A 14,344-nucleotide genomic window follows, 5' to 3' on the forward strand; every position below is an offset into this window, starting at 1 on the left:
AATGTTCAAGATTTGCTCAGATTTCCCACAGGATGGGAAACAAAGCAACAGTAAGAGCATTTCCTTTCTCACTTTGAGCTCTTCCCTTATGATTCTCAAAGAATCAGTAAAAGGATGCACTGCTTAGATAATACTTTCCAAATCATGTGTGTTATCTCATAGAACTCTTCACAAGTAACTCCCTGGAAGATACATAATTATACTAAATATTATTAAAAAGCCATCATTGTTTGGAAGTTTACAGGCTCTGGAGCCAGAATGCATGTATTTGGACCCATGTTTTCTGTTTTCTGGTTGTCTGACCTTCAACAAATTTGTATGCCTAGCTGGGTATGAAAGTGGGACAAGTAAGAATATTCACATAATAGACCTGTAAATATTAATAATGTAATTCATTTAAAATGTTTAGAATAATGCCTGATGCTTGGCAGATGCTAAGGAAAATTAAAGCTGTTTTTCTACAAATGATAACATTGAGGCAAGGAATATAAAATGCCTTCTCCAAGATAATGCATGCAGCTAATGGTGAGACCCAACCTCAACTTCAGAACTCTTGAGGACTTTTCCATGTCACTGCCTAACATTCCAGAAACAAGAATTTTTTGTGTGCCTAAACATCATACACCACACTTTGAAGTAATGCAGACAGTTGGGAACTCCTCCATAAGCACATGAGAATGAGTACCAATCAGTATTACCATAAGTTCAAGACACCAACTGTAGGACCACCTGGACAGAGAATGAACTGGGGAAAGGTAAGTCTTGGCAGAATCCCTTTACACAGTCACTTGTGTATAAGGTTCTAAAATAGTTGGTTTGTACCAAAAAAGAATAAGGAATTGCTGACCTTGACCTTGGGAGGGTTGGGGAGGAAAGCCATATTTTGGCATGCTCCATGTATATTTCTTACTGCAGGCAAAAGAACTACTACTTTCATTATTATTGTTGTTCATTGAACTTGCAGTACTCTTTCATGTCTCTGGGTAATGCACTATTCACTCTGCTAAATTTCATATTATTCTGCTTATCTTTGAGAATAAGTAGTATTTTTATTTTCCAGTATTTTGAGAAAACTCCCTTACCTCCATTGCATGACATAGATAAACCCTCTCCTATTTCCTTTAGGACAAAAACATCCTTCATCACAGTACTTGTGAGCTGTATTCTAATCATTCGCTTCCTGGTCTCTATTTCCTACCACACTAATAATAGCCTAATTGTTTTGGTGTCTGAAATACCTAGCATACAGTCTGTTATGCCAATATTTACTAACTGGAACATGGAATGAATGAATATATGAATAAAAGAAAGAGACCTCAGAGACTTATGTTAAACCAGAGGGGTATTTTTATTTAACTTGACTTCTGACCAAGGAAGTCTTCTTGACTTCTGAGAAAAGGAAGATGGAATAAGTAGTGAGGAAAATAGGTGTAACTTTGTGCGTGATAATAAATCAGTTAATGAATCTCCAAGTTGTTCTGCCTGAATCCATAAAATTAAAAAGAGTGAAAGAATTTCACTACCAGCTATCTAGCCTGATTTGCATGTGTTCAAATCTTCAAAGTATTCCTTTTGATTCCTTTAATCAATAGCTATTTTAGAAAGCTCTTCATTACTTCCTAATTGTCCAAATTCATTTTCTTCATTTTTCCTTATTAGAGGCAGATTTTTCAAATGAGTTAAGTAGATCAGCAATTTTAGAATCATTATTAACTTCAAGCATTTTTCTCAGTTATTAGCATGTCCCTTCTCTCTCGAAGACTAGAGTCTTTTCTCCATTTTAAAAAAGCCATCTGGTTTATTTTTAAAACTTCTTTTTTTCCATATATCTCATATAAAGTCAACTTTACCCTATATTAGCAATCCATGTTTACAATAATCCTGCTCACAGATACTGTATCACATTGCTGGTTTTGGATGCAGATGCAGGGAAAACTTGGTATATGTCAAAAAAGGAAGGAAATAACTAGGATTCAACTAGACTATATAATCCATTCTAAAAAATAAATTGGTAAAGCCATTTCTGAGGCACAAAAAAAAAGAGAAAAATTTACAAATAATTTAAAGAAATATTTTTATTCTTAAGCACATTGAAATTTTAAAACAGCTGGGCACAGTGGCACTCATGTATAATCCCAGAGGTTCGGAATACTGAGGCAAGAGAATCATGAGTTCAAATCCAGCCTCAGCAACTCAGCCAAGCCCTAAGCAATTCAGTGAGACTCTACCTCTAATAAAATACAAAAAGGGGATGGGAATGTGGCTCAGTGGTTAAGTGTCTCTGGGTTCAATTCCCTGTATCCAAAAAAAACTTTTTTTTTTTAAAATATACATTGACATCATCAACCATTCCACTATAGGGACTCTGTCCCACAAAATTTAAAACACCATATTACTGAAGCACTGATTATTGTGTAAAAAAATAAAGAAGTTTAAGTTGAAACAAATGAACGTTTACAATAAAATAACTAGTTGCAAATTTCTGGTGAATTGGTATCAAAGAATATTATTCACCTATTTGTATATGACAACATGAGTTAAGAGAAAGATAGAAAGGAGTATTCAGCCAGTTGTTACTCGGTAGGGGAGAGTATGTTGGATGGGGAGAGAAGAAAAGGCAAAGGAAAAGAAGAGCACTCATGACAAAACAGTATATAAGATATGGGTAAGAATAAATGTGCCTAAGAGGATGACCACCATCACTTTCTAAAGGTAGGAGTACTGTGCAGTGTTATTAACTGGACTTTTTCCCCCTAAAATATATCTGTTTTATTTGAAATCTTGTATACATTATCTTCCATGGTGATCAGTTTCTTAGGCTTTCAAAGTTGAAAGCTAAAAGTCAATCTTTTACAATTAGGATTTCCTGAACACAGGCATCCTCCTTAAGCAGAATTCCTCAAACATAAAATATAGCTTAATGCTTGGTGGTCAAATAATAGATAAGAAAATAAAACAAAACCCAAACTTAGAAAATATCAATGGGACACTCATAAGTTTAACAGAAGTAATAAAATGTTGAAGGAAGTATCTGATACCAAAAATCAGGTCAGAACCACTAAGAACTAACTTGGCATTTTTTAAATTTGAAATTTTTCAATTTGTTTTCATTTGAGTTATTATTTATATAATTTGAAAAACATCACTACAATTATTTTATTGTGAGATTTATATTATTTATATAATTTGGAAAACATCACTATAATTATTTTATTGTAAGAGAGAGAGAGAGAATGAGAGCACATCAAGCAGCCCAAGGGTTCTAAGCTCATAACCCAGAACTTAAATACAATCACAGGATAAGGACTGTGTTAGAAAATCTTTTGCGAGACTCTAATCATTCTCCTTGATAGACTATATGTTTTATCAAGTACATTCCTTTTAAAGATAGTCTTTGCTGATTTTAATTTTTAATCTTCCTTCAAGTCTCAGCTAATGCCATTTCTTCTTAATTGGTTCTTAACTTCTTTCCCAAATTTGATTGATTTCCTAGAAAGTCTTCAAAATGCCTGCCTAAAACTCCCTTAAATTCACATAGTTTTTGTATCTCCTTTTATTTTGATAGATGAAAAGTAATACCATGTAGCAAATGTGTGAGCTCCCACCATTTCAGGTTGAATAACTCTCAGGGTTTACCAATTCCTTTTAAAATTCTACAGGAGTTATCATGTTGGGAGAAGGAACAGTGTTAAAAATCTAAAGGGGAGCACACTTGGACAATGATACTGAAAAATGCAATGGAGACTAGAAAGGTACTTTGTAAGGTTGGGGTTCTCATGACTACTAAACTTTATGGTCCATAAACCTGTGGGAAAGGCAAGATGATTTTCGCCAACCAAAAATTGAAGAAAAAAAAAAAAGAATCTACCTACATAAACTTAAGAAAGCATATTAATTATTTTGGTGTATAAAAGTTGTTAAGATGCTAGAATAATCAAAATATCCAAGTACTGATATGAAAAATAAAGAATAAATTAACTCAGGTATGATTTCCAGATCATTATCATTACCATATGTCTCCTTCATTACCTTTCTCCTATGGGACTTAATGTTTTGCAAGATTTGCTTCTACCAAAACAAAAGCATTTATAAAGTAATAATTAATTTTTAAAAATTCTTAATGAATCAATGATATGTTCAATTAGCCGTCACAGTTACTGATCGAGATAAGGAAACCAGTGCTGTACACGCAGCTAAAACAATTCATTTAGAGACAAATACTCTGTTATCCTGGATCGATGTAGAATTTCTGCTACTTCTTTAAAATCATGAAATAGCTGAAGATACATCCTGTAGCTCTAAAGCATCCACTGACCTCTATTTCAGAATCAGTGTTCCATAGTCAAAGAATAAATTGGGGTTAAAAAGCAGTTTTATTTTAATTTTAATTAAAAAAATCAACTCAGAAGAGAGTATCAGGATTAATTTACAAGAAGAATAGCTTTGAGGTGACCCATGAAAAACAGGAGCCTTCACCTTTTGCCAAGGGCAGCAGGAACACATGGACATGAATGATGAACTCTTAGCAATCTTCCAATTTCATTTATAAAGATCCAAATAGTAGAGAAAGAAGAAACCCATATCAGTAGAAGACAATAAATGCAGAATTTTGGATAACTCTTTACATCTGTCCCGTCAACTTCTTTCAGCTAGGTTTTGTTTTGTTTTTCCTCCTCTAAAAAGCTAACTGTAGGTGCACCCATATCCTTTGGAGACTAGAATCAAATGATCAAGTCAAAGCAAATCCTTTTGAAACTATCCCATCTCATGGCTGATGCAGTTAAGGACCAATAATTGACCATTCTGAAATTTTCCTGTACTACAGGAAACATCTTAAATATACTGAAATTGACAGTTGATAAAATACCAACCTCGAAAACCAGATTGCCAAGCAAGTATTGAAACTGAGAATCATGTAAGTTTTGAGTTTTTATTTTTGAACTTTTCAAATTAAGGGCATGAAAGTATTAAGTACCACAATACAATGAATTCATGTTAATCCCACTTTGTTCATTCATAAACCACAGAGATCTCACAGAAGAATACTGTACCAGCAATTTCAAAGCAAGGCTCTGTGAAAGATTTAACATCTGAGGTCAGGATGAGGTTTTCTTATTAAGCTGCCATTTCCTTTACAAAGTGGACTATTTTGTACTTACTGCTACCCTTTGAACTCTTATAGTGAATAATTAAAACTAAACTACAAAGCATATTTTGTGAGGCTGATTACACTTTAGGTTGTAGGTTTCTGCTTAGTGGCTCATTTTAAACGCTCACCAATCCCCAAAGGGATAACCCTGCCATTAGTTTGCATTGACATAACTGGCTGTCCCTTAAAAGCAAAGCAGACAGTTCCAACTCATAATAAATGGTCTTGTTGGTGACTCACCATATTGACAGTGGGGTCCGTGAAATCCCTGTGAACACTGGCAGTTCTGGACTTCACCATCTGAGCATTTCCTACTGTTGAAATGAGTTCCCATAGCAGAGATAGCTAAAAGGAGGGCAATCAAGCAGGGTGGGAGAATGGAGTTGAGAGAAAGAAAGAAAATCATGAATATGGGCTCCATATTGTTAATATAACATATTCTAGACATTTCTCTTAGCCCCTTCAAAGCATGGATAAAGAGTGTTTTCATTACAAGTTAAGGCCTTACTGTCCAAAGCTTTAAAGAATTCCTTGTGTAGGAATATTCCCATCACCTGAAAGCTTGCAGAAATGCAGAATTCCAGGCTCCATCCCAGGTCCACTGAATCAGATTCGTATTTCAACAAGACACCAGGTGATCCACATTCACATTCAAATTTGATAAGCACTAATCTAAAAAGTCTGCATGGATAAGACGATTGTGTGGTCAAAATGCATGGATAAGATGATTGTGTGGTCAAAACAATCTAAAAATCAAATGAATTACTGATTCTTAATCAGAGGCAAAGGACTGTGATAGGTACCTTACCACAAACATAAAGAATTCATCTCATAGTTGTTAATTTCCAGAAATTCATAACATAGTGAAATAGTATGTTGGGCAGTTCTTTTCGATGATCTTAAACCAGTCAGCTGCAGTGGCCTTGCGCTTCATGTAAATAGACAGTGACCCTTGCTGCACCACTCAATGCTAAGCCTGCTTAATATGGGAAGCCCGCGGCAACCTCACAAAGACATTTCAAGAGCAGAAAGCACACTAGGGAAGGAAGCAGGATGCCAACAAAAATCCCTCAGGTACAGCAGAGCAGGAGAGATGAATTGTTGTGCTGTGGCGCTGCATTGATTGCAACACACGGAAGCATTTTAAGGGATTTCACAATAACCATAAACACATAATGTAGGTAAAGGAGCCGCTAAATGGAACCATTTCTCCTGGCAAGAATGAACTACAGAATGCCACTAGTTCTGCTGCCCAAGTGCTGTCAAACATACCTGAAAGATTCTGAAACACCCGCACCAGAGGCTTGTAAGAGGACTGCATACCTCATCTTAAAAAGTAAACTGCCTCCAGAGTTCTGCAATTAATCATGACAAGCACAAGTGGAGAAATCCCATTTAGATTTAGTACAGTGATTTCCCTCTGGACTTCTGAATCAACTGTGGATTACAAATTTGATGATATGGGAAAGGGGCAAACAGAAAAGAGAAATGGAAGTCAAGGTAGAACCCGTCTGGCTTTAAATCAACTGTCTTTTAAATAAAGAGACAGAATATAAAGCAGCACTTCCATAGGTCCTGAGTCGTGACCTATCATTAGAAACGCTTAACAGAAAGGCTTTTTGTGCATTTTTGCACATGTCATGTGTGAATATTCAGTCCAAAGAGATGCTGTGAACTGTGGTGCTTCTAAAGATGCCGAAAACTTGACAGGCATAAGATGATTGAAGTCAAACACAGAGCAAAACCATTCTTTCTAATGACAGAAAGTTAGACAGGAAGAATTATAACTTACAGTGTAGGCAGCCGGGTTCATCATCCCATCGGCTCCAACCAGGGCAGCACCTGTAGACTGTCTGCTGCTCCCTGTTGTATACCTGCCTGTAGATGGTATAGTACCGAGTCCTAAGGAACACAAGAATCTGGATCAGGGGAATGTAATGCTTCCTTTTAAGGCAAAGTTTTCACACTCAAAAAAAAAAAAAAATCCCTCTCTCCAATTCAAATCCTATCATATATAACAAGACAGAAACATAGATGATAGATATAGAGATACATGTATATATGTTTATATATATGTACATGTGCATATAATCTCAATATATTATACACATATACCTCTTTACATAGGCAACCAAAATAAATTATAAGTATAGGTAATAAAAATTAAGAAGGACCCTATGTGCTGTAGTAAAAAATACCCTGAGGATCACTCAAGCTATCAAGAATTAAACTCAGGGCTGGAGCTGGAGCTCAGGGACTACATGTGCTTGCCTACCATGTGTGAGGCACTAGGTTCGATCCACAGCACCACATTAAAAAAATAACAAGTAAAATAAAGGCATTCTGTCCATTTACAACTATAAAATTGAGGGGTGGGAGAGAGAATTAAACCCAAAATTATAAAGAGAATCAAGAAACCCTGAAAGATTATGGATACATGCTTTTCAATGTGACATTGAAGATCCCCGGGTATTGGTTCCACTACAGCACACAATCTCAACCATGGTGCTGTCACGTGCAGGGTGGCGACAGTTAGTCTTTAGTTCAAGGGAAAATGAAAATAATCAACTAATTCAATGGTGTGTGGCCCCCAAAGGAGCATAGCACATAAATAGATATAAAATATACATGCGATGCTAAAGTCTCACAGGGAGGGGGAAATTGTGGGAAAGAAAAGCTTAAAAAGGCTCCTTAGGGAAGATACCAGGAACAACACTGAAGTATTTGCGCTGACCTACCAATAGAGTATTATACCAATATCTCCAGTCTGATTTCCTTTCTGTCAGATCAATGTTATATTCATTATTTTTCCCCAAAGCACTATCATATTCTGTCCCCTTCAGACACCTTCCCCCCACATTCCAGCCTAAATTCCCTCATTGTTCAAGGTCAATTTTACTTTTTACTTCTTCCAATTTCTCTTTCTCCCCTGGCAATGAATATGCTCTTTCTCTTCTCTCAAAAATAGGGTTTATTGGCCATACCATAGCATTTTTTTTTTTACCACCTGGAAGTATAACCTAATATTTCAGAGTGTCTCTCTCTGATTAGAATATAAGTATAGGGTTGTATAGTAATGTACAAAGCCCCAAGCATCTTTCAATGCTGCCACCACTCTGAACCCAGAGTCATACACGGAATGTCTAAAACTACTAAGCTCTTGAGAATATAAATATAAAATCTGTTTTACTTATTTATATTTCCTTTTCCCAATTCTGCATATCTATAAGGAATAGGTATTTCTTTCTTTGGCTCAGACTAATACCAACAATGATTAAACCTCATGTGAGCAGTAGAGAAAATCTAAATGAAAAACCATTTACAAAACAAGTACTCTGATGAATAAATCATATGCCCTGTAAGTATGGTTTCCATTCTAATTTATTTTAAAATAAATTTTTCTGCCACAGCATTATACTACCTAAAATATATTGGGTCCCTATCATGTACCAAGCATTGTGCCACATGTGCTAAATATATTTTCAGTTAATTCTCATAATACCCATGCATGGCATTATTTTTCCAACTTTACAGACTAAGGCACAGAACAATCTAGGATTTTTGTGTAAGACCACAGAGCAAGTAGAAGTCAGGGAAATTTTTCTGATCTAAATGTCAATTAAATATGCTTAGTTTGGACCAAAAATAAGAGTATTCACCTAAAGGTTGAACACACATGTGCACACACACACACACACACACACACACGTGCACAACACAGTATATGTAAATATCCCCAATCATAAACTGTTTAGTCTTATCATACTGTACATAGTTCTATATTGTAAGTGTTCTGATATTTCTCTACCATGGCAAACCCAGCTATTTATAAATGTCCCCAACTTTCCACTGGCAATAATAGTATCAATACTAAATTCTTCATTAACCTGAAACTACACTTTTTTTTAAGGTTAAGTATCTTGAGTTCAGATTCAGTTGACTGATTTACATAAAACTCAATCCCTCAGCAACAGTTTGTATCAATAGGTTCTTAGATGTTTTTAAAAACTATTTTAAAACTTTGAGAAAAAAAAAAATATCTGCAGGAAGCCCTGGCTCCCAGAAAGCATTGTGGACACTGGCTTTTCTCTCCTCTTCCAGCCTGCCGAGTTAATCCTAATTCAAAGGCCATAATAAAGTTAAAGAAGCTCTAGGTTTCAAAGTGCTACAAGAGTACAAGGGCAGGTCAGAGGATGGTTCACAACTGTAGATCCCCTGGATCCAAGTCGTGCTAAATTTAGCACACCGACACAATATTCCTTGTTTCTGTCAGGCTTCTGATCTTTGGCTTTCAATGGTGTATCATGTCATGAGGTAAAATTAGTGGCATCTAGCCTAAAATACTTCACACATAAATGAAGCCCAAGTGAAGTGATCGTACATTCTGTCTCCGAAGAAAATACATTATTCTGAAAGTTCTTGGTGAGTGTACCTTACGCTCATTTACTTAAGCATGCAATTATTTCCCCAAATTTATTGGATGAAATATTTAGAAGCAAATGAGGCTTCTGGTTTTCATTAGTCATAATCACATGAAAAGAGGAGAAAGCACCCTCACCTTCTTTCATAACCCATGCACCAGGGTGGGCCGGTACAGCCTTGTTTCCAGAGCCTGACGGTGTGTGTGAAGGCCCGAACACAGGGGTGCGCCAGTCCCACCACAGTCACCAGCTGTTCTTCACAAACATTGGGCCTTGAAAAAAGAACAGCAGTACTGTGTCAGAAATATATATGTTTTATATATAAAGCACAAATCATTTATTTTTCTATTTAACATAAAAAGTTCATGGCTTAAAAAATATATTAAGAGAAAAATACAGGCAATCTAAAAAAAAAATTAAGCAGGTCAATTAAATGTAAAATTAAAAAATCCAGTACCAGGAAAAAAAAAAAATCAGACTAGATTTTAAAGACCAGGAAAAAATTTAAAAGGCAAATATACAAGTCATAACTTCCCACATGGGTAGAAAAATTGAGCCGCCAATTAAGTTCTGAGTTCTTTAGTAGCCAAAATTTTGAAAAAGAACAGTATGTTAGAAATTTCAATACCCATGAAGAAAAAGCAAGCCAATTCATCAAAAGAAGTTAAATTTTTCCTGGAAATTATTTCTGAACAATATTTTCCATCTGAACATTTAATTGGATTTCACATATAATGCTTGTTTAAACACAAATATTTTTCAACCAGCATCATAGTAATATCCCCTTATAAAAAGTTAATACCATTTTACAGGATTTTAGACCAGCCATCTTTAATTTTTAAATGAGTAGGGCTAGATTATACTGGAAGCCTGGAGTATCAGAATTATTATTTTAAAATAATCTCCTTTTGTAGTTTGAGGAACTCTTAATGATGAATTATTTGCTAGTTCACATCATTTTGCATTGGAGAATACTACTCATTATAATAGCAAGGTAGTCCAACCACTCCTACTTCTTATACATTCCAGTCAAGCCAAGCATTGATGCCACTGAGAATGTGAAAAATGATTCAGACTTAAAGCTTCCTGACTTCAGGAAGGTCACAGTCTGACTGAGTCTCCCACACCTATAATTTGCTGAAAACCAATGAGCTCTGGGTCAGGAGCTCTAGTCAGCATCCCCCAAAAATACAAAACTGTGAACTTGTCCAGTGACACAATAATAATGTTGATGAATGTCCAATAGTGCCTCCCACACCATTTATCAGTTACATCATCAAGTGTGATTGCAGTTTCGTTTGGTTATCACTTTTTTCCTGTGGCTCTAAATCTCACCATCTGATTTCACTTACAGCCCAATTCTCACTTCCAGATGTATTTCTAAAAGGCGATTGTTTGGACTGTTAAACTCACTTAAATTGAATAAATTTCATGATGAACTTTATTTATGAGTTTGCATAGCACACTTTAATATTTTAGGTAAATATTGTAATAAAACCAGGAAGTGTAAAAACTGCACATAAACCAGGCATCTATAAAATCTTCAAGAATTGGGCAGCAAGCCTAAAGAAAATCTTAGCTTTTAAAAATTCCATATTAGACTTTTTTGTAAACTGCCATGCATACACCTTTATGTGGCCTTACATGCTTTTTGTGAGCCAACTATCCCTAATTAGAATGTGCTCACAGCACCTGTATTTTTGTCAACAGTTTGAAACCTTACACATCATCCCACCTTGACCTCCCCTTTGAATCTCTTTTTTATCTATCTGCTCACTCATCCATCCATGCATTCAAAAAATACTTATTGTGTAATTATATGTTTCAAAAGCATTGCTCCAAATAAGGACTTGGATATAAGTAGTTTTCTTAGGAGATACATAAAACACTGATCAACAAGTGATAAAATGAGACACAGAAGAACAGCCAGCCAATAAAAGATGCATCATGGAGCCAGACATTGTCTCTCCAACAGGGTGAGGGACCCTAAGCATTTATACACTAATTCCTATTGGTGTTTGGTCCAGGGATACTTCCTCCATGGAATTTCAGGCCCAAAGTGGTACAAGAGTTAGCATCTAGAAACCAAAGTGAGTCCTCAAAGCCAAGAAATGTATACTGGCAGTTGAGAGCCTGGGAAGTGCACAGGGGTGAAGGAGAAGGTATCTGTGTGTGGCACTGCATTTCAGCTGTAAATATTACAAACAAAACAAAGTCCACATTCTCTGCATATTTATCAATAATCAGAAAAGAAAGTAAAAGGCACCCAAGTAGATACAAAAATGTTACACGTTAGGGTAAAAATATCTGGGAGCTGAGCTGGAATTGAGGGAAGCATATTAGAGCTCATTAATGAGGAGAGACTGTGCTGAAGAGGTGAACAATGAAGAGAAGACAGCCAGGGAAAAGAGCCAGAGAATGCCATTCAGGCAGAAGGAGGAGAGTGAGTAGGGGTGCTGTAAGAAAAAATGCTTGTCTTCCTAAGGCTATGAAAGAAGACCAAAATGGCTCAAATGATGGGGTACTTGGTGAACTGGGCAGACCTTCCAGGCCAAAGACTTTGGATTTTATTCTCAGTGCACAGGAATGCACACAGACTTCCAGAGCTCTGATTTTTGTATACATTTCTATAGCTGGGATGTGGAGCTGGGCTTGTGATACTCTGTCAGGCATTAGCTACAGCTTTTCTATAGCAAAACTTTCCAAGAGTTAGTTAGCCTCTGTTCTTCCCAACTCCAGCCAGGGAGGTTACTCACCTTAGGTACCTGGACATTCCAAAAAAAATCTGTCTAAATGAGCCCCATCAAATAGCCCCTTGTTAAGGGGTACATAAATTCTCTGTTCTGTGACCTATTCCCTATAGGATACTCACACATGTGTGTGAAACAAACTTTTCTCCTATTAATTTGTAACAATTAATTCACACACCACTCAGATCTTGGTCTATAGCAGAATGGTTTTTCCTTCCTCCAACACACAGAAAAACTGAGTATTAAATTAAATTTTTATACATGACTGTCAAAGACTGTCATGTATGGTATTAATTCTTCAAAATCTATGAGTATAAAAATATCTACCACCAATTAGTACTTTGAAACAATCAAGTCCTTTTCTGTTTAAATGTATTTAAATGTTGTGCATACATGTGTACTTAACACTATGCATTCTTTGGTAACAGAAACATGGACATATATGTTTGTAACCGCCCCCCACACACACAAACACAGACCCCTACATTCAAGCTGGTATGGTTTTTCTTGATGAGTCTCTCACACTTAATAAATGCTTTCTTCTGCTTTGTTTTGGATATTTATTGAGATTCCCCATGAGTTATTTTGGATACTACATGTGATTTTGATAGTTCTCTACATATTCTAAGCTATTTTGTTGAAGATAAACAAGGTCATGATTATTGGATATACTTAGTAAATGGTTCCTTTCATTACACAGTGTTTCTCCTAACTCATGATGACATGTTTTGCATTGCTTTGATTTATCTTAAATCTGTCTGTCTGATGTTAACATTTTTATTCTGGCTTTCATTTGATTAACATTTTCTTAGTTATATCTAGCTCTGTTACTTTAGGTATTACATACATTATTTTATCAGTTTATAGCTGCATTTAAATTTTTAATTTGTTAATTTCTGTCTTTTAATAGGTAAAGTAAATATAGTTACACACATTTTCATTACAAGTGTAAATGGACTAGTGTCATCTCCCTCTGTGGCTCCTATCTACCAGCAGTGTGCATTAACTCTTTCCCTCTCTCTTATGTCTTTGGGATGAAAAATGTTTCCTATGTTCTGTTTTGCACAATTTCTTTGACATAGTTCTATATTATAATTCTAATATTTTAGTGGCTTCTTTTACATTTTATACATATTATATGCCTTCTCTGTGATAGAATTGAACATTATTCCTTGTGATATAAGGAAGAATTTATCTGATCTTCATCCTAAATTCCTGATAAGGGGCTTCTAAAACTCTTGAAAATGCCTTGTGATAGGAGTATCTTTCTAATGCTAATGAAGTGACTTATGGGAAACTAGGTAGCTTCAGGATGAGGGCTGGTCACCAGAAAATCCAACCACAAGATCAGAGGGTAAAAACTTTTAGCTGCCTGGCCTCTGGGAAGGGGCCAGAAGAGGGTCTAGAACTTGGGTTAAATCACTGACCAACAATGCAACCCATCTGACTACCTGTGTAATGAAACCCCAGTAGAAACCCTGGACACTGAAGCTTGGCATATAATAACAACTACAATGCCTGAGTGCTATGAGTTATTATAGCAAACTACCATATTGACCCTGAGGAGGTCATGCAAAACACTATATTTGTAGCTGATAAGAAGCAAGGGCAGCCTGGGGACCTCCTGAGACTTGTCACTTTTAGTGAAGGCAGTTGTGTGGAGGGTCATGTCCTTAACCCAAGGGGTCTGTGCTAATGCCAGATAAATGTCAGAATTGAATAACAGCACAGCCAGGTAGTGTCTGATAGGTTTGCTGAAACACAGTAGTCATTGTACATTCCTTCAAACAAGAAAAAAATATAGCAACTTTTAACTACCAAATTACACACTAAAACGGAGATCTTTATTTATTTGTTTGTTTATTTATTTATTTATTTTATACTGGGGATTGGACCCAGTATCAGTGGCACTTAACCACTGAGCTACATGCCCCAACCTTTTATTATTTTTATTTTGAGACAGGGTCTCACTAAGTTGCTTAGGGCTTCACTAAGTTGCTAAAGCTGGTTCTTGAACTTGCAAT

The 14,344-nt window shown here is 35.9% G+C and overlaps 1 protein-coding gene across 1 annotated transcript in view; it reads right to left on the reverse strand.

Annotated features, from left to right (window-relative positions):
* The window catches only part of LOC114098059 (EGF-like and EMI domain-containing protein 1), a 610,754-nt gene that overhangs the window by 541,865 nt on the left and 54,545 nt on the right, over positions 1-14,344 (reverse strand). The window contains exons 2-4 of the mRNA XM_071614923.1: positions 9,708-9,842; positions 6,942-7,051; positions 5,390-5,494 (exon numbers count right to left, since the gene is read on the reverse strand). Coding sequence (XP_071471024.1) covers positions 5,390-5,494; positions 6,942-7,051; positions 9,708-9,842 — 350 coding nt within the window. The remainder of the gene's footprint in view (positions 1-5,389; positions 5,495-6,941; positions 7,052-9,707; positions 9,843-14,344) is intronic.

This window comes from Marmota flaviventris, chromosome 8 (genome assembly GCF_047511675.1).
Source record: "Marmota flaviventris isolate mMarFla1 chromosome 8, mMarFla1.hap1, whole genome shotgun sequence".
In the NCBI taxonomy this organism is placed as follows: domain Eukaryota; kingdom Metazoa; phylum Chordata; class Mammalia; order Rodentia; family Sciuridae; genus Marmota; species Marmota flaviventris.